Below are 19,906 nucleotides of genomic sequence, written 5' to 3'. Positions count from 1 at the left end.
AAATGGGGGCTAAGATTCTTTGTTAGAATTAAGCTACAAATACTGTATTTTATGTAAATTTTGTTTAATGTTTTCCAAAAAACCCTCCTAATCAAGATAGGATTTTTACTGAATTTTTTGGCTCTTCCAAAGCACTTGCAGAACAAAAATAACCTATTATAAAATTCCATCTGACTTTTTCATAGTCTGTGTTTCAGAAAGCATCACATTTATCACAAATTCATGCATACTTAGGGTCTAGATAGGCTGTGAGATATATGTGATATATACATGAACTAGAACCAGGAAAGAGTGTCTAATCCTATTCCGTTTACTTGCGTAAAATCCAACCATTTCATCTCACATGAATAAGGAAAAGCATATCTAGTAGGATTTTACATAGCTTCATTGCGTATACAGTTTGACAACTGGGACAGTTAGTAGCTGTAATTTTAATGGGCTTACCATTTATATCACAGTATTTCAACAGCAATTTATAAAGTAAACATTGAGTAACACTAAAAGAAAATGTTTAAACACCTGAAACATTTAAGGCTATACATAGCACTAATAGAGATATAATACAGAGTGGGATGGTATTTTCCAGTCATTACTGCTAAAGTGTTGGCTGTAGAATTAAAGTTTTTATAAGTTGTTCTTCATGAGATATTTCTCAGAAATTCAGTCTGAATTTTGCATGATTATGAAATAGAATTTGACATCTAAGTTTCTAACACTGTGCCTTTTCAGGGAATTATTCATATGTTTATGTTAGTTTTCTTGTATTATAATAACCGTGCACTAAGAAATGCAGCTTCAGTTGGCTATCTCTGTCTTTGAGAATTTTCCATTTGTCACATGTAGTACACCCAAGAGATCAGCTAAAATATCCTGAATTTCCAGCGTACATTTAGGTGGTCATTTTTGAAAATTCCTCAGGAAACGCTGTTTTGTTTCCTGATTGCCTGTTTTTACTTCCAGTCTGGGTAAAATTAGGTAGCAGTCATTCAAGTGGTCTGAAGGAAGTTTTTCAGTGGAAGATATTTGGTCTTATTGTCCCAGATCAGTCTCCTCACACTCGGCTGAAAAGCAGAAAATGATAAATGCTGTATCCTGGCCAATACTCAGCATTTGGCGGTTGGAGAGACTGCCGTCTCATGTGTCAGAGCAGACAACTGTCTTGAAGGGTGGGTACTCTCAAGCTGTGGTTACAATTTTAACTTAATCGGCCTTCCTGGAAATGAATCATAGTCCCTTTGAGGATGCAGGCTCCTGCTTGTGCCCTGGTGTACCGAGCAGCTGCCATTGAATCATTTTCATCAGCCACTCCTTTATGTTAACCTTAATTTGCTAGCCATAAAAATGGTAAGAAACACTCCCTCCCAGCCCTCTTGTTGATACTTCTTTATTTAAAGTACTGCACGGTATTTTTCAAACTTTATTATGGTTTGATTAAATTGATTTAACCGATGACCTCTACTTATTTATCTCCTTATTTGTTTTAAAAATGAAAATTGATTCACAGTTGCTTTAAAGCAGTAGAGGGACAACCTGAAGGTCTGCCTCATGTTAAATATGCCATTATTTTTTCTACTATTTGGTTTCTTTCTTATTTCTTGCAATTTTCTTATTTACCTATTGATTTGCATACGTCTTTGGGAAAGCTACATAATTTCTTTAAATCTCAAGCTATCAATCTGCAAAACAAACATAACAAATCATCTTATATCAACCTGATGATGCTTAATTGTGTAACAGAATGTATAACATTTTGAGTTTCTCAGGTGAAAACACAGTGTGCTGTTATTACTGTTATTGTAAACTTCATGAGGAAAATTCAGTCTTCTTATTCAGGTCTATTGTGAATATGAACTATTTTCATTAGTTCTGCTGAATGCGCACAAAACTGATCAAAATGATAGAAAACTCAGGTCCAGTACACTGAAAAATAAGATCACTTTAGTAGCTTGAAATATAATATTATTGTAACAGTAATGGCGAAGACATTTGACAGGTGTAGAGAAGATCAAGCTTCTTTCTGTTTCAAATGACTAATCAGAGAAATTCCTCAGAACCTCCAGAGTTGAGTAGCAGTTGCATCCATTTTCAATTACTTGGTTTCTTTCTTTCCTTCTTTTTTTTTCCCTTTTTTTTTTTTTTTTAAAAAAAAAAAAAGAAGAAATTAGGAACAGAAGCTTCTGGTTCAAACTGAAAACATGTCTCAGTGTGCTTGGAAGTTATCCAAATAGCATCTGCCACAGTATTTTGTCTATCCCTAAACGTTTTTCTTTTCATGATAAATTTGTACGGTATGATACAATTAAATGCACTTCCCATGGAGCATCGAGGAAGTCTGGCTGTCTCTTTGGATGACTTTTTCAGACTATTTCACACCATCATGTCTGCTTGGCACAATATCGTATAAGGGATATCCAACATTTCACCTATATTTTCTGGTATGTTTCTGCACATAAATAGTTACTAAAAATAGATTTCAAAAGTGAAATTTCAGCATACCTATTGAAGCTGTAGAGTGGTGCTGCTTAGCTGTCTTTATATTTCCTTCATAATATTTTATCTTTATATTTTATATAGTAGTCATTTAATGTTTTAATTGTCACACTTCCTTATTTATAGGGTGCAAAAGATAATTTTCTCTGCTTTAAATGACCACATTCATCTTTTACAAAGTGGGACCTGAAGCCTTTCAGCCAAAAATTATCAGTTTGTCAAAACTGGAGATGCAGCAAGGGTCGCGCTTTATTTTATTTCATTTTATTTTCTGTCTGTGGCAATAGTGACTACTGAAATTAATCTAAATATTGAATAGTGCTGATTTCAGTCGCTTAAAAACGACTCCTGCCTGAGTAGGAAAGGCAAGTGCTTGCTGCTGGCTTTTTTTTTTTAAAAAAAAGGGGGTGATGACCTGAGCTGCTGGTGAGTTCTGGTGGCACGGGTTGCCTGTGACGGCTGCTGGAGGCAGCGGTGGCCGTCCCCTCCAGATGCTTTGTCCCGGCGCTGGCAGGTCCCCGTCCCCCCCGCTGGCATCTGGCGGCCGGCGAGCAGGCCCAGCCCGGCCGATGTAACGCTGTTTGTAATGAGAAATCTAAACAGGGAATGGCAGCGAGGCATGACAGGAATGTGTTTCCATTGGAGAAGCCCGTGCAGAGCAAAAGCATAAGCAAAGCCATGTCCAGAAGGCCTTTCAGCTGGCCAGGACGGAAGACTGATGTTATTGTACACGGGCTGTCACGCTGCCAGCCCTCCCTCACGGGTTTGTTTTCTCTCATGCTCTCCCTCTCCCTCTCCCTCTCTCCCTCTCTCCCCTGCCTTCCTCCCGGGGCCGGCTGTTTGCTCAGGTGGACAGTGACACCGTTTGGAACGAGCTGCACTCGGCCGGGGCGGCACGCATGGCGGTGGGCTGTGTCATCGAGCTGGCGGCCCGCGTGGCCTCCCGGGAGCTGAAGGTGAGGTCCGGGGCCGCGCCGTGGGTGGGAGAGCCGGGGCGGCCGAACAGCGGGGGGCTGAAGGCAAGGCCTTGTTCCACCGCTCTGCTGCGGGGAGGATGGCGGGAGGAGGGTCGGGAGGATGGGAGGATGGCCACCGAGGTGTGGGAGGAGGGCCGGGAGGACAGGAGAATGGCCACCGAGGTGTGGCAGCCCGGGTGGCTCGTCCAGGCCTCGACATGCTGAAGCGGTGGTGGGTGCCGCAGCCTGAGGTGAAGGTACTCATATCATGCACATCTCTGGCAAGTGGCTGCGGCACTGCCTTTTGAAGTGAATTTTTTTAATATGTTGGGGTTTTTTTATTATGGTTGTTTGGTGACGTACGTAACCCCAGGATGCCACCCAGAGAGAGGGGAGGCACAAGCAGGCCTGGGGGAAGAGGGAGGCGGCTGCTGAGGAGAGCGATGGCCCAGGAGGTGCCTTTCCGCCCGGCTGTCCGCCCCGCGTTCTTCTCCCTGGCCCCCTTTCCTCTCCTATCTCCCTGCCGCCTGATCTGCAAGGCATGATGTACAAAACCCAAATTATCCCCAGTCTAAACAATTTATAAAAGCTCCAGACTTGACGGACTTTGACATTTTATTTGGTATTTTAACAGCCCTATTTAAAGGTACACCATACGCAGCCAGAGTGCAGGCTTGCCCCAATAAACATTGTTGGAGCTAACATGTCTCCTTAATGAAACCGTTTATTCACTTTCCAGTCCAAATACTAATGGATTCAGTCCTGTTTCCAAAGCCAAGATAGAAATATATATTTTAGAATTAGAATTGTATGATGATTTTTAAAATTCAAAAATGTATTCGAACTTGAGAATTTTCTTCCTGTATATTTGTCTTATTTCAGTCAAAATACATTAGCTACATATTTAGGGAGGGACACTATGTTTATGTGTATATATACATAGATATAAAATATATAGGTACATAAATGACAGTGTGCTCAGGTGAAATGCAGTACTATAGCTCTGACTCAATCAAATGTGGTTACTAAGCTTCCATATTCAGACACCAAAATCACTAGCCAGGTACTACACAAAATGTACAAATTTTGAAATCTCAGATCAAGGACAGGGCACATCATATGGGATCCTGTTGTACATCCTCTCTGATGGGTACTTCATCCCCATTAAGCTTTTCGGGCCCAGTAGGATTCAATACACAACTCACTGCACATTATTCCCACCCAACGGGTCTAATGAAAGTGAAAAAGGATTTTTTAACTAGTTTTTACCTTTGTTCATACATATGTCAGTCTCTAAGGCTATATACAATCATTTTTTGATAAGAATAATGAGGTATGCCATGTGTGCACTTGACATGAGCAGGGTCTGCTGAAGAATCTTTACCACTTACCTCTGTACATATGTGGTGTCTTTCCACAGTGTGAATGTTTGTTTGTTTGTTTATGTGTATATGATGGGCAGCTGGAAAGAATCAGACATCAGCCACTGTGAGACCTTGGTTGCTACTGGCATTGCAACAGTCTGTAAACAAATATTTTAAATTTAGTACTAGTTTGTAGTTTACTGTAAAATTATTGTTGATCCTAAATAGAATCTTTGTCTACAGAGAATTGAAGCAGTCTCATGCAACCTCTAGTTGAGACACAGGAAAGGTAATTGTTCAATAGACGTGACAAATAGTTGGTCCACACCAAATAACCAAGAAAACATGAATGGAAAGGATTTGCCGTGAATACTCACGCCATTCCTGATAGGTGTTTATCTAACCTGCTCCTATACTTCCAGCATGAAGCCCAATGACCTACATGCAAGCAACCATGCCAACTGTATGAACTAACAATCTGCATGTGGTATTTATAATTTAAGGTTGTGGAAAGGTTATTAAGGCCTGAATGACAGAAAAAAAGCATGTTAGCATAAGTTCTGGAAATGCACTGATCCTAACATTAGCTATTTTGGCAGAGTCCTTCTATGTTTGCTTTGTCACCGCATCCATACAAACCTGGGTTTTGCTGGCAAGTTGCTCCCAATACCCTCATATGGTACACGACATTAGGGAGATTTTTGCAGTGTATTCTGGACTTTTCTACGTGGTGTTCAGGATGAGATTTTAGCCCCACAGATCTGTATGTTTCTATCTACCTTTAAGACTTTACAAGTTGCTTTTCCATCTTGCTGTTGTTTTTCCTCTAGAAACATACATGTTGCCTTGATCAGCTGTTTCTATTATAGGGAAAATGACAATTCTGTCATGTATTTGTGAAAATCTGAGGGGAAGTAAGTAAAGCTGACCACTTCCATGCATATTCATTGAGCAAATATGCATGTGAAGCAACAATTTGGGGCCTGTACTGTGAGCACTGAGTGGGAGGATTAAGCTCTGATGGGAATCTGAAATGATCTGCTGCAGCTTCAGAATCTTTGGATGACAAAAAAATGCCTTCCAAGTATTGTGTGTAAGCTCTAACAGCTCTGCAACATGTAAACAGCAACATGAGAGTAGTAGAGAAACATGTTGTAATTTTTCCCTGGAAGTTTACCATCATGGATTGCTATCAGATGGTGCGCTGTCAGTTTGGTGTCATCTTAAGAAAAAAAAAAAAATTAATTATGAGACAGGACACACTGATTTGTTCTGAAATCCCACAGTTCCCTGAGAAGAGCTGCATGTCCTCAAGTTCACAGCGGCAGACTTAAAATACACAGCAAGGACATCCCACAGGGCAGTGCTCCAGATTGCAGCAGAGGAGGCAGCAGACTATCTTCCCACTGCACTGGAGAATCACAGATGCCTGTTTCTGAAACAGCCACGGCAATATTAGGATAACCTCAGAGTAAAACTATCTAGCATTGATAAAGTCCAAGATCAGAATCCTCAGAAATGAGAAACGGTGCTTTTCTGTCATGAGAATTATCAGATTTGTCAGTGTAGTTGGGTGTGAGCAGCCTAAATATTTCTTACAGTTTGATAAATTAATATATGTGTTGTAAAAAATCTAAAATGATTTTCCTAAAATTAAAATTAATATAATAGTTTATTTTATGGACGCTTATTCAATTAATTTAAAAAACAAATTAGTTGCAATCCTGAAGATAAATGTCTTCACTGCCTAGCTAGAGTGTAAAAACTAAAAAATATTAATTGCCCTGTACTGAACATCATCTGACATTTAAAGCCCATTTTGGGAAGGACAGGACATTTCAATATTTATGCCTATTCCATGGTCTCTACTGATATCACTTGCTGTTGCATTGAGTGATAGCAGTAGGTTTGAACTATAGGCTCATGCTGCTAAGAAAAGGGTTGAGACTACAAAATAAATTATGAAAGTCTGCAGAACAATTGAGAGATTCACTACAGAGCTGGGAATGAGTCAAACTCATACACAAGGCAAAAGGTTCTTTACTTTATTCTGAATTTCCTGAGACTATCAGTCCCATTTCACACAGGTCTCATCTGAGAACAGCAACATTTTGTTCATCTGATTTGGACAGTGTTCAAAAACTGATCAGGAGCTAAGAGTTCTCTTCCCTGTAGTTCAAACCACTTGTGAGACATCAGGTTTCTTTGATCTCCTTGACTAATGGGGAAAGCATCAATATGACAGTGCTAAGGATACAAAACAATAGGGTTTACTGAAATTCTACTGCTGCCGTAATAGTAGACTACTGCAGGGTTGGTTTTTTTTAAATCAAGACAAATTGTCCCTTCTCTGGGGAGTCTTAATCTGGATGTTTTTTATTTGATTATATCAAACAATTGAAATTAAAGATTTGGGGAGGTTGTTTAATAATATAATGAACACTTATTGAATTCCATTTGATAAACTTTTGTGATAACATTTAATAGAGAATAAAGACTAACACCACTGAAATATATGATATGATGTGGGATGTTATACTGAGTCGAATGCAATGCTTTTCCCTTTTCGTTCATTTATTTATACATATGATGGATGTAGACGGTTTTTTTTAATAATCTGCTGGCTGACCACAGATCTTTAGACGAGTGGAGTATGTGGAATTGGGTGACCATAATTCCACTGCAGTCATTAGCTATATCTCATAAATATTTTTAACAGATAAGGGAAGTCTTATGATATATTCCTTGGGGCTTGGGGAAGAAATACAGGTAGGCCCTGCATATAATTTCTTGTATGTAGTATAGCTTGTGAACTTGGAATTGTCTCTAGCCTCTACCTAATGATTGTACCATTAGAAAGAGAGCCTTAAAAGATCTGCATCTGCAGAGCGAGCCTTTCTTCCCTGGAAGTGTCTCCTAAGGATTGCCTTCCTCTCTCACGTTGCCACAGGAAAATAAGGATGTGCTGGAATCATGTTGCAAAAGAAAATGGTACATTTGGAGGCTCAGGGTGTGACATGCATCCTGTAAGACCTGAAGGCAGCTCTGCCTCTGCAACTCACAGCGTCCCAGTCACTGCCCTGCAATATCAAGGCAGATTTCAGGAGCGTGTGGTCTAATGGCTTGGTGGCACTGGGAGATGCTGTCCTGTCCTGCTTTCCCATTTATTTCCCAGCCCAGCCCGGCTGCTTGCTTTATATTGGTTCTGATGCTCAGCTCAGTTCACCTTCCCTCCCCGCTACTTCACGCCCAGGCAGCTGGGCACAAAGAGACTCTCCCCTTGCCTGCACCCGCCTGTCCTGCGCAGCAGGCGCTGCCCTCCTGCTGCTGAACTGGATGAGTGCAGAGGTCATCCAAACCCCACATTAGACAAGTCTTAGAGGGAAATAAAGGAGGGTTTCTGCATCTGTGGTCTCTCTTGAGTTTCAGATTTCATTTATCACTCTTAGAGCCTGCAGAGAATCTCACCTTTAGGTCTTAGCTTGCCAAATTATTGTTTTTTCTGAAAGAGGTTAGGTTGCTGATATTTCCATTTTGTTAACCAAATTACTCATGCTGATGCTGCCACTTTTTTGTTACCATGTATTAGGTGTTTAATAAATGGTTTCTACTATTTTTAAGAAGTTGGAATCCGATAGTTGATTATGGTAGTGTCACAATTTTGCAGTAATTATACTTTGTTGAATAATGTTCTTCAAAATGTTATTTGTTCTTGTAATGATTGTTTTATTGTGTGCTGTTTTGTGAACACTAAATGTGTCTTAACTTCTTTTCTGATAACAAATTTTAAATTTGCCTGGCTGTCCCTTAATATCTTACAATTGACTGTCAGGAAAAAAAAAAAAAGTATCAGTGAAAAATATAATTTAAAAAGAGTATACCTAACAAGAACCTCTTTTTGCAATGGAAGATGACTTTCCACTGTCATGGGCAACTCAGTGCCAGAACAGATCATGGAACTTCTGAAAATCCAAATTTCTGAAATGGTTTTCTTCAGCCTCAGATGACCCCATTCAGCAATAATATAAGCTGGAATTAATTATTTTAAGTACAGTGCCCATAATAAGGATTACTGTCTAGTTTACTTTTCATATCCTTTAAATATGTCAATGTTGGTGATGGTAGCACTCTTTTCCATGACAGAAACACATAAGCACCATATATTTTTAATTTGAAACAGATGAGACCTACACAATAAACTATAAAGAGCTGATAATATCTGTATGGTTATTCCCTATTTTGAAAAAAAGTTTGAGTGAATTAAGAAGCATTTTCGCAAATGAACACTCAAGAAAAAAGTCACATAAGTTAAAAGCATGGTCTGACACTGTCTTGAACATCCACTTCAGCTGAACTGAGTGAAGCACAAGCCCTTTCTCTACCTTATCATATGTATGTATGTGTGCATGAGGGCACACACGTGTAGGGTTGGCCTGTTGGTAGTTAGGGGTCATTTAACAGAATGAAAGCAGCTGAAATGAGTTTCCTCCAAACCAGAATCTGATACGTTCCTGGGATGGTTCTTTCTGATACGTCAGGTTGAATCAATACCAAAATAAACCTCCTGCGCTTGGTTATTGCTGCTCTGATGTCTTTGTATGATCTGTGGATAACTTACATTGAACTTGAAACTCTCATTCTAAATGAAGGTGGTTATTACTGTTCTCAAGGTCTTTGTCACACAGGGCTATGGAGGAATCATCATATGGTAACTGTACTAATCTAGTGAATAAGCAAAATTAGCTTAATCAACCCCTTCCGCCCCCCAAGCTCTTAGTTTTCAAGTCATAAAAGTGTTCTGTACAAAAACCACTCAGTCGTCTTTCACAGCTCTACTGCTGTGTTTTCTTAGAACAAAAACTAAAATGAAATATCTTTCTAAAGACCAACAAAAAGATCTGAAAATAAATGTCTTTCTAGTCCCACAGTATCCTACCTCCAGTAAAGTTTCAGGCCAGCAGATTTCCATGCCCGCCTGAACAACACCAAACCCCACACAGCTCCTCTGGTTACCTACAAAAATCTCCTTTCCTGGGAAGTGCTCGGTGTGCAGGTGCCTCCTGGACAGTGCACTCTCAGGCTCTGCCCTTTTCTTGTTTCTACCTTCCTGTCTCACCCTCAGCCTTGTAACACCCTCCCCCTGCCTTAAAAAAAATTCTGAGCAATGTGTGGCATTTTTAACAATGCATAATGTGTAAGAAACAGTAACAAATGCTTATTTTACTGGTGTTAAAGATATGATTGACAAAAGCCATCGATCAAAGTTACCAATGAAGTCTTTGAGATAGTAGTTTGTATTCTTTGCTTTTACAAAGTTACGAAATTTTATATGGAACCAGCTCTTACATACTTTATCCCAACAATTATGGTTATATTTATACCTGAATGACTGTTATTATTTTATATAGCAGTTCAACTTTAATGATATGTATGGTACATAGCTTATCTCCGTGACCACTCTCTTTTTAAAACTTTTTGTCTGCTTTCTTTCCCAATATAGTTAACACTAGTTGTGGCTAAACGGGCCATCACAGTTGTATCTAAGTTACCCTGCAAGCACCAATATTTCATGTGTATATTCGGGTGTTATCCTTTGAGACCTTCAGGCAAGCAGACAGGGAACTCTTTGTTTCCGTCACAGAGTTAAATGTTTAATGTCCTTTTCTGTGTTCTTGGCCTGTACTAGCTTCCTCTGCAAGACAAAATGGTATTCCCTCATGTCCATTACTGTTTTCTTGGCAAATCTATGTGCTGCTAATACTGCTTTGTTAAATCATGGGTTCTTGTTCACTGCATTCGTAGACCCCCAGGGCCAGATACTGGCTCCTGCTCTGGCAGTATGAATAGCCTGTAAAATTGTCCTAAATGGGTACCTGAGGATTGCCTCCGCCTTACGCCACTCACTCTTGTGCTTACCCTCCCTGCTGGATGGCATGGCTTGGGATCATGTCACAGCATAAGAAACGATGGCAAGAATATGGTTATCAATCACCTTCTTCAGGGTACCAATTGCAAGGGGGTTGTTGTAGGCAGCCGAGACTTAAAGCAGGCCTGATGTTTGTTATTGTAGGAGTTAACTAAGCAGGGGTAAAGATGGCACTAAGGCCACTTCAGGGGTTACACCCTGTCAGATACATTGTATGGAGCACCTTTCAAATTTAAAGAAATGGGGATTTATATAACTTTTTAAGGACACAAAGTTGTATATATATAAAACATAAGAAATATTAATTCTGACAGTGGAATGGATAGACTTCTTATAATAACTCAAGAAGTTTCTACAAAGAAATGAAGTGGTTTTCTTTTCATTTGAAGCCTGTGCACATTGAAGCAAAAATAAAACCTTTCCATTAAAAACAAGTGAATGTCCAAAAATGCCATGTTTAAGCACTGCTAATTTTAAGACCTAAGGGCTAGATAGATTAAGGGATTTATACATGTAGAAAATAGAAACTTTAACACCTAACTTTAGGAGAATGTTGAGCTTCAACTGTGGAATCCAGACCCTGAGTTAGGTACCTGTTCTCCATATGAAATACAGAGAGGCTCCTGAGAAAGCTGTCCTTACCAATGTGTGCATCTGCAATTAGCTAGTGCATGGAACAAAGTTCTACCAAGAAATTTTCTCATCACTAGGGATTACACCCATTTTCCTGAAAGCCTTTTTTTAAAGGTTATGAACTTCTGAATAGAATCACAGAATCATAGAACATTTGATGTTGGAAGTGACCTCAGGAGGTCATCCGGTCCAACCCTGGTGCTCAAGCAGGGAGACCTAGAGCTAGTTACCCAGGACTACGTCTAGATGTCTTTTGTATATTTCCAGGGATGGAGACTCCCTCTGAGCAACCTGTTCTATTGCTTGGTCAGACTCACAGTAAAAGAACAATTTCTTACTTTTAGATGGAGCCTCCACTGTTTCAATTTGTGGCTATTGCTTCTTGAGTAGTTGGGATAGATGTCATTGCTCTTTCATACAGGTGTTTACAACTTAAAATACAAGAAGAGCTTAAATTTCTTATCTTTTCAACTGGAAGGAATCCATTTTTATACTCTGTATAAAACTGTCTTATTTTAAATTTGAGATCCAGTGGTGGTGTTTTGTCCTCTACTGAAGGACTGCTACTCTGCAGGAAATAAGTAAAGATTCATAAGTTTGAATAAGAAATGAGAAAGAACATGACTCTAGACCTATTGTTAAAAAACTCAGACTGAAAAGATGTGTCTCAGTATCTACTTTATGGACCACATAATCTAAATACACAAACAGGTATGGGAAGAATATTTAAAAATTCACTCCCATGTTCAAGAAGGAGTTGAATCTGAGTCTTCTGCTGTTTCAGTAAGTGCTCTTGGAGTACCTGCTGGGATTCATTGCTATTTCTTGCATGGCACTGGCTTTTCTTGGAGTCAACAAAAAGCCAGAGGATTTTACTAGAGTAATATTAGGCTGAAGATGGTATGCACTGCGTCTCAGCATGCCTGGAGTGCCAGACTGACTGGGTTGTATTTAGTCCACTTGGACTCTAGGCAGATCAAGCTCCTCACTGCCAACCAAAGGGAAGAGTGATTTATGCCTTGCCACAGTCACCACATATTGCTCTAGGGAAAAATTGCCTACATCTAGTTTTACCCCCTTGTGTCATAGACACACCAGTGGAACTCTGCTGTGGATGGTCAGTCTGAAGCCCTGGACTAACCACCTGTGTTACAGTATTCTCTTGAATGGTTGTCTGAGAAAGGTTCAGGTATAATAAGTATAATAGATGCCCAACACTAACCCAGGACACCACAGAAAAGAATCAACTGTACCACCAAAGACAAAAAGGCTACAGTAGGATGTAGGCCTCTGTTCTTTGGAAATCAAGAATCCAGCTACCTATTTGGACTCATGAAAGAAGAGAATGTTTAGCTTACTGTGGAAAAAGAATAACATTATTTCTTAGTTTTCATTAAAGATCCAACCGAATGGGTCTGTCTGCAACGGATCTTCTTTGTAAACTGAGTTTGGGCAGACTTCTTTTTGTTCGTTGTTCAAATATGCACAGGTTTTAGAATATCTCTATTCAGGCTTTACCCTTTATCCTCAAATTTAACTAAAGGTAATCATATAATGGCACAGACATGAATCCTTTTCCTAATGTTCGTGTCTGTCAGTCAGTTTAATGTTCTGTCTACACATAAAGGTGTCTGTATCCTAGTATAAATAAGGCTCTGTACAAAAATGCTTTGAATTTATGTGTGTTGGCTTCATTTTCAACATATTGCTCTGTGTTAGTCTTTCTATCTTTAAAGCAGATTTTGCCTTTCTGTCTACTGTTCTGAGCTCACTGTCTGGTATTTAAATATTGCCTAAATAAATGAATTCACGTTCCGTTGTGCTAATGTACACTGTGTTCATACAAAGTTGGAAAGAAGAAGAAATGAGGTGTTTTATCAATTGCACAGAAGTTGCTGTTAATACTGTATGGTAACTAGTTTTCAGTGCTTGGTAAAATTTGATTATATGATATGCTTATATGCTTCTATTATATCATCAATCTAACAATAGTATTGTATGTTTTAAAAAGAAAGTTTCCTATGTGAATACTGAACTTCTTGTAGTGTCAAAACATATAAAGAACGGTCACAAAACTGATGTGAACATCCTGCATGCTCATGGAGAACAATAATGGTTAACTTAAGCCCTGATACCAGAAATTAGCAAGCTATAACGAAGCAGAGCTTCCAAACAGTCTTGTCACAGGGAACAGGAAAAAGAAGCCTGTACCATAACTGTCATGTTGTCAAAAAGAGCAATGTTGATTTTTTTCTGTCTCTATATTGCCCCTTTAAATCCTCTCAGAGATAATAATCTTAATTATATTGATCTTTTGGGAATGCTGATAAAGTTAGATGATAATGAGCTGTGAGCTGAGCAGGGGCAGCTGTGAGATTTGCATGGATTTTTTCCAAATTCTTACAAATATCAAGAGAACAAGATACAGGTAGCATGATGCCCTCTCTCTAGTAATACCCTCTTCTCTGAGTCTTTTTTCAGTTCTTTATCTGTACATTCCTCAGCAGACACATACTTTGTTTTTTCATAAACTCTACAAAAGAATTCTTCACAGAATTCTTCTCTAAGTCATATTGTGTGTGAAAAGGAAATGTTAAAAATGCTCAGAAAGATAAGGAATAGCTAAGAGTGTAAAGCTGGTTTGGTTCTGAAGATTAGTGAAGTCAGCAAGGTCCTTTTTTTTTTTTTTTTTTTTTTTTTGGTGTGTTTGATCTATAGGCAATTTATATTCCATCCCCACGAACGCCTGCATAAATATGAGCATATATGTTTGTTCTGTCTTTAGTTTTTTTGGTTTTGCTTGCCTTTTTTTTTTTTTTAATTTGGAATTTAATGCAAAGTAAGGCATGATGTCAAATCCCCCAGATTCTTTAAGTGGTAGCCAGAAGAACCACTCTTACAGATGTACTCCTTTTGCATTAGAGTTTAAGTTTGCTGAAGTCCCAAAGAACTTTGGCCACACTCCATAAAGCTTTGCAGCTGGCTGCTTGGATTATGTTTAGCAGCAAATTATATGAGATAGCCTGGTAGTATTTGTTTATAAATTAATGCCAGTGAAACAACATAGGTAGACAATTGCACAGGAACATACAAACACGCATTCATGGGATTTCACAGGCACTAATGTAACTCCATTAACGTGTACCTCCTCATTTACACCCATGTGAGTGAAAATTTAGTGATTGTCATGTTTGCTTCAGACGGGAATAAGCTGAAACTTTGACACAATGCTTGGCTGGTCTTGCAGCCATTTATATACACATTGTATTTATGTGTGAGGCTGCTTGAAAATACAAGTTTGGCTGATACACTCATGCACAGATTATAACTTCTTATTTTTATGTATGTGTTAATTGTCACTAATTTGATGTCAAATATATAGCTGAATAGAAGAAACTAAGTGACTTGAGTAGTTGAAATAAAGAGTAAGTTTGATGAAGTAATGGTGTTCGTCCTGAGCCTGACTGTTTTAAGAGAAATTCGTTATGATACACACCCTTATGAGACACTGCTTCTTGAATACATACTCTGGCTTCCTGAACAGAGCTACCTTGCCAGTACTTCTACATTTTCCCTTTACCTTACCCACACTGGAAGGAGGGAAATTTCATTTTTCTTGTATCTGCAGTGACTCTAGAGGCAAAAAATTCCTTGATCATCACTGATGATAGTGCTGTACTTTATGAAATTTATATACAATTCCAGAAAGTGTGTTAGAAATTGACTTTAGGGAATCTATTAAACTTGTGAGCGTGGCAGGTTCCCAAGTTTAATTTATGGTTTGCAGAAATATGGGATATTCATTGTCGTCCTTTTTCTACTGTTAAGAATTACATGTGTGTATGTGTCTAAATTTATCATTTAGTCCATAGAGAAAGTAGGGTCAACACTGACTAATCATGTAAAATATATACCCCAAACTATGTTTATTTTGAAGCATCTCAAGCTGGAGCGATGTAAGATTACATTAACTTAGATCAAAAACGGATCAGTGGTCTCTGCTTCCTTTTAAATATGAATTCTAGACAGCAGAATTGATAACAACAGCTTTCTCATCCTGCCTTTTTCCTCCTCTTTAGATCATGTTCTGTGTGTATGTATGTATGCGCATGTGTGTATTTATATAAGTTTATATGCCACTGTTCTCAAATATATTATTTCTGGCAGTACTATGAAAGGGTGATTGGACAGAAAAAGTGCTCAAGAGCCTCTAATAGATTTCAATCCAGTCTTCCTGCTGCTCTGTTTTGCACTGAGTCAAGTATTTTTTTAAGCTGATAATTGAAAACCTATCTTGTTCTTACAGAATGGCTTTGCTGTTGTAAGGCCCCCAGGCCATCATGCTGAAGAATCAACAGCCATGTAAGTACCAGGGAATATTGCCCATCTTGGAGCACTAAGGTTACTGGCAATCACCTGCGTTGTGCATGTCTCTGAAGAACAGTAATTGTTAGCAGATGACTGAAAAGGCTTTCTAGGTACTCCCAGAAGCAAATTTATGGCCTCAGAGATCATATAGCATTTTTTAAAATGTTCTGAACATTATTTATAGCTGTTTTCCTGACTGATTTGCTTTCTTATTTCTGTTCTTCTCTATTCCACAGGGGGTTCTGCTTTTTTAATTCGATTGCAATTACTGCCAAATACTTGAGAGACAAGCTAAATATAGGCAAGATATTGATTGTAGATCTGGTATGTATTCTTGGCAAGCATCACACTTTCAGTGCATCTAGATAAAAGATAATGAATTTGTATTTATATGTCAGACTTTCCTGCTTTTAATACCTACAAGTAATAAAGGTGTGCATTTCCTCTGATTTTGGGAACTCATTAAAGCCAGGATGGCAGTACTGAAGCCATAAACATCTATGTTTCACTTTAATGGTGTTAACTGCAATTTAATGAGAAGAAGGCACAGATCAGGGCAACTTTTATGGTCCTTAAATGAATTGATACTTCCACCGTTAAAATAACCCTACAGAACCCAAGTTTACTTTTCCCTACAGAATACAAACTTTAAATAGTCAGATGTGCCTTAAAGAATGTTGTTGCTTTGGTAACCAAATTGGCCACTTCCCCCAGCTAGCAATGATTCGAATTGTTGTGTAACTTTGATATTATTAACCAAATCAACAGGTCATTCCCTCTAAGAAGTTTTCCAAGTCATGTATGCCAGCTTTTGATGGTTCCCTGAAGGAAAGCTAAGTGATTAAAAATCCACTTCATTGGATTAGTCTTGTATTTTAATAGAAGGCATTCTTACACAATACTTAATATGTTTAACAAATGGATTATTTAAATGCAGATGACATTTGGCATGTTGTCTGTATTATTTTCATGAATAATGAATTGGAGCTCTGCCTTGCACTTAAAGGATCAGCCCAATGCACAGCCCAAGGAAAGTTGAATGCTGATTTATGAGCACCATTTTTGTTTTCCTACAGTTCATGAGGAGGTGTAATAGGGTGTCTGACAAAGCATAGACAGGAAATGAACCCTGGCATCAAAACCTAACCTGTTACATCTGCACTTAATTAATTTTTGCAGGTGATAAAAGATTTAAAGACAAAATATGTTAAAGGGTTTTTGAAGTGCGGGGCTTAATAGTCTAAATCTTGTTCATATCTGCACTCATAATGAAATCTTATTGTGAAGTCATGGCCTTACCATCTAGCACTTTTGTTCAGTTAAACATGCGTACTGGCTGTTGAAGAGAAGCAGAGAAAGGGGGAGTGTGGGAGAGGGAATGACAAGTGAAAAATGAGTGGTAGAATGAGTATATGGGTAAACTAGATATTCTTAGAATGTTTTTCAAATATTTCTCAGTGTTCTACTATCACTTAGGAACATAATTATAAACTGCAAGAAACCAGTGTTTTTGAAAAATTCGCCTCCACTGTATGTTGCGTCTGTTTGCTGACTTGAATCTTACAGTTCATTGAGTTTTACTGTTGTAAATGCTGGCCAAAAGTGAACTCTGTGTTTATTCTTTTTTTTTTTTTTTTTTTTTTTAATAAGAAAAACCTACTCAAAGTTTGCATTTTGTGAATCTTTTTACCTCTTTTTGACTGTAAGTGTTACATTCACCTTATCGGGAAATCACTTCCGTTTGACCTACTCGGCCAATAAGCACTTAGAAATTCAGCTTCAATTTCGCAAGGAGATGTTAAATGTGCAAATCATTACCTGTGCGAATGATTACCTATGAGTCTGCCTGTCCTTACCCAGGAAAGTAGACAGAGAGTGCTCAGCCTTTCTCTGACTCTGTCCCATTGGCCAGAATAACTCAGCTGGTGAAAAGGGAGAAATATATGGCTGACACAGATTACTTCATTCCTGGAGCAGTTGCAGTCCAGTCCCTCGTTTGCTCCATGGTCAGTGCAATGGTCTACAAAAATTCATATGGAAAATTTCTTACTTATGCAAACTATGGATAAATCACAATCCAAACTGAATGAATGAACAATAGTGATGTCTTTATATCCACCAACAGGGAGTTTCGGGTATCTGAAGGAGGGCATGGAATTACAGATGTTAGACTTGAAGTTAACCTTTAAGGCTATATTTTGATAGTGACTACCACAGCAGGACCCCATGCTGGTCAGCAGCTATACATGTTACTACAATGTAAATGTTAAAAAGTAATATTCAATCCCACACATTAAACTGCACTCTAGTTAGAAATTAAGTGTAGTCTTCATAGCTGCTACATGTGTTCACATATAAATGCTTAACTTTTTAATTTTTACTATTTCCTTCATTTTTTTCTACACTAAAATAAAAGACCTCACTGTCAGCTTTTCTTTCCTCGTTCCACCATTTGAATAAATCTCCATTTTGAACTGACATATACCCTGAATACATTTGATCTACTAAGGGCAGAATATGAACACATTTCCCACATGGTAACATCCACAGTCTTAAACAACACATTCCTTTGTCTAACTAGAGAAGTCACTGTTCTTCAAAACAGAGTAACCCATGGTGGAATTAAAGTTTAGACAAGAAAGCTAGCTTTGAGATTTGAATAATAATTAAAAAAAAAATAGAGCTCTACATGCCTATTTAATATTTTTTCTTCTAATTTGAAAACTGTTACAGCAAGAATATATCTAAAGCCCCAAATATGCATGGAAGAGAAAGACTAATTAAAATCAGAAATTGAAATCTTATTATGCTTTTAGTCGTAGTGTCTGCAAATATATCTATATGGCCAACATAACTTCTCAGGTTGTTGCAGGCCTCGTTCCAACATCATCCATACTTGCATGTATGTTAGCATGATCTGGATCTGTTTTGCAGTAAACCAATTAATTCTGTGGCAGTTGAAGACTGGATGGGATCTGGGGTTAGTCTACATGCCAGATTTTACTTCATTTGCCACTCAGAGCCCTCTAACACTGTGCTGGTTGCCTTCAAATCTCCAACACCCTCACACCAGCGTGTGCTCCCTTGCACCTCTGACCACAGTTGGGCTGTAACTTCATCCTCATGTTATTTCAAGCACTTTCAACTGAGAAAATCAAAGTAACCATTATAATAGTGTCCCACAGAAGTCCCAGAGGAGGTCCAAGTCAAACACAATGCAGTACAAGTAAGACTCGATCAGTGTAGAGAGTCCTGAACAATGTAGCTGAAAGTCATGGGCTGCATCAGCTGGCATGGAGCGCAAGCAATGGACACTGCTTGCTGTGCCATTGGAAATGTACACCTAACTTGAACCTTTCTGGAGTCTAGGCTTCCTGAGGAAAATGTGACCATTGCTTCTCTGATACTAAATTTGGTTCAGACCTCCTAGCGTTTGTAAAATAAATACAGTCTGGGTGATACCGTTGCCATTCAGAGTACTTTGTCCTCCTTCTGAATTCTCTTTATAAATTAGAAATTTCAAAACGATAGATTAAAGGAGGTGAACCAAGAATATCTGTATTTTTCAACTTCTTACAAATGCCAGTGGAGAAACTTACAAAAAACACTCACTTTTCTTTTGCTGAAAGGCAAGTGGATTTTCCATTTTCATGTCTGAAATTTCTTGTGTCTAACCACATAATACAATAGTAGAACTGTGAAAACAAAACAAAAAAAGAGGAAAAGTCCACATCATCAGCCTTTGTTACATAGATATACTGTCAGCATTTCTTTTTCAATATTTTATTTAATGACAGAATTTCTTTTCACTGGCATTATATAATGTTTGAAATATGGAGACTGGCCAAGGTCACTCCTTGATTGTGGAAGGCACCGTCCTATCTGCCAGATGATTTAATAGCTAATGAGATCATATTCCTATGTCTTCAACTGTTGCCGTCATGATTTTGCAAAAATGAAGTATGAAGTCCTTTCTGCATCTGGCATCTCTTTTGATGTGGATCTAACTGCTGAGGGACTGCTAACTGAACTGAATGTTTCAAGAAAGCCAATTTACTCAGCTGGTCGCAGAGCCTTTGACCTCAATAGTGGAACTTGGCAAATCAATGAATACACTTATGTTTAGTGTTCTGTCAAGAATTGTGAAAAAGCTCTGTAAACCATAGATC

The 19,906-nt window shown here is 38.5% G+C and overlaps 1 protein-coding gene across 1 annotated transcript in view; it reads left to right on the top strand.

The window, feature by feature from the left end:
• HDAC9 (histone deacetylase 9) overlaps positions 1–19,906 on the top strand; it is a 230,515-nt gene that overhangs the window by 118,379 nt on the left and 92,230 nt on the right. The window contains exons 16-18 of the mRNA XM_074150909.1: positions 3,339–3,446; positions 15,676–15,731; positions 15,974–16,061. Of these exons, the coding sequence (XP_074007010.1) occupies positions 3,339–3,446; positions 15,676–15,731; positions 15,974–16,061 (252 nt within the window). The remainder of the gene's footprint in view (positions 1–3,338; positions 3,447–15,675; positions 15,732–15,973; positions 16,062–19,906) is intronic.

Source organism: Numenius arquata, chromosome 7, assembly GCF_964106895.1.
Source record: "Numenius arquata chromosome 7, bNumArq3.hap1.1, whole genome shotgun sequence".
In the NCBI taxonomy this organism is placed as follows: domain Eukaryota; kingdom Metazoa; phylum Chordata; class Aves; order Charadriiformes; family Scolopacidae; genus Numenius; species Numenius arquata.
This window is presented reverse-complemented; position numbering and strand designations above follow the sequence as displayed.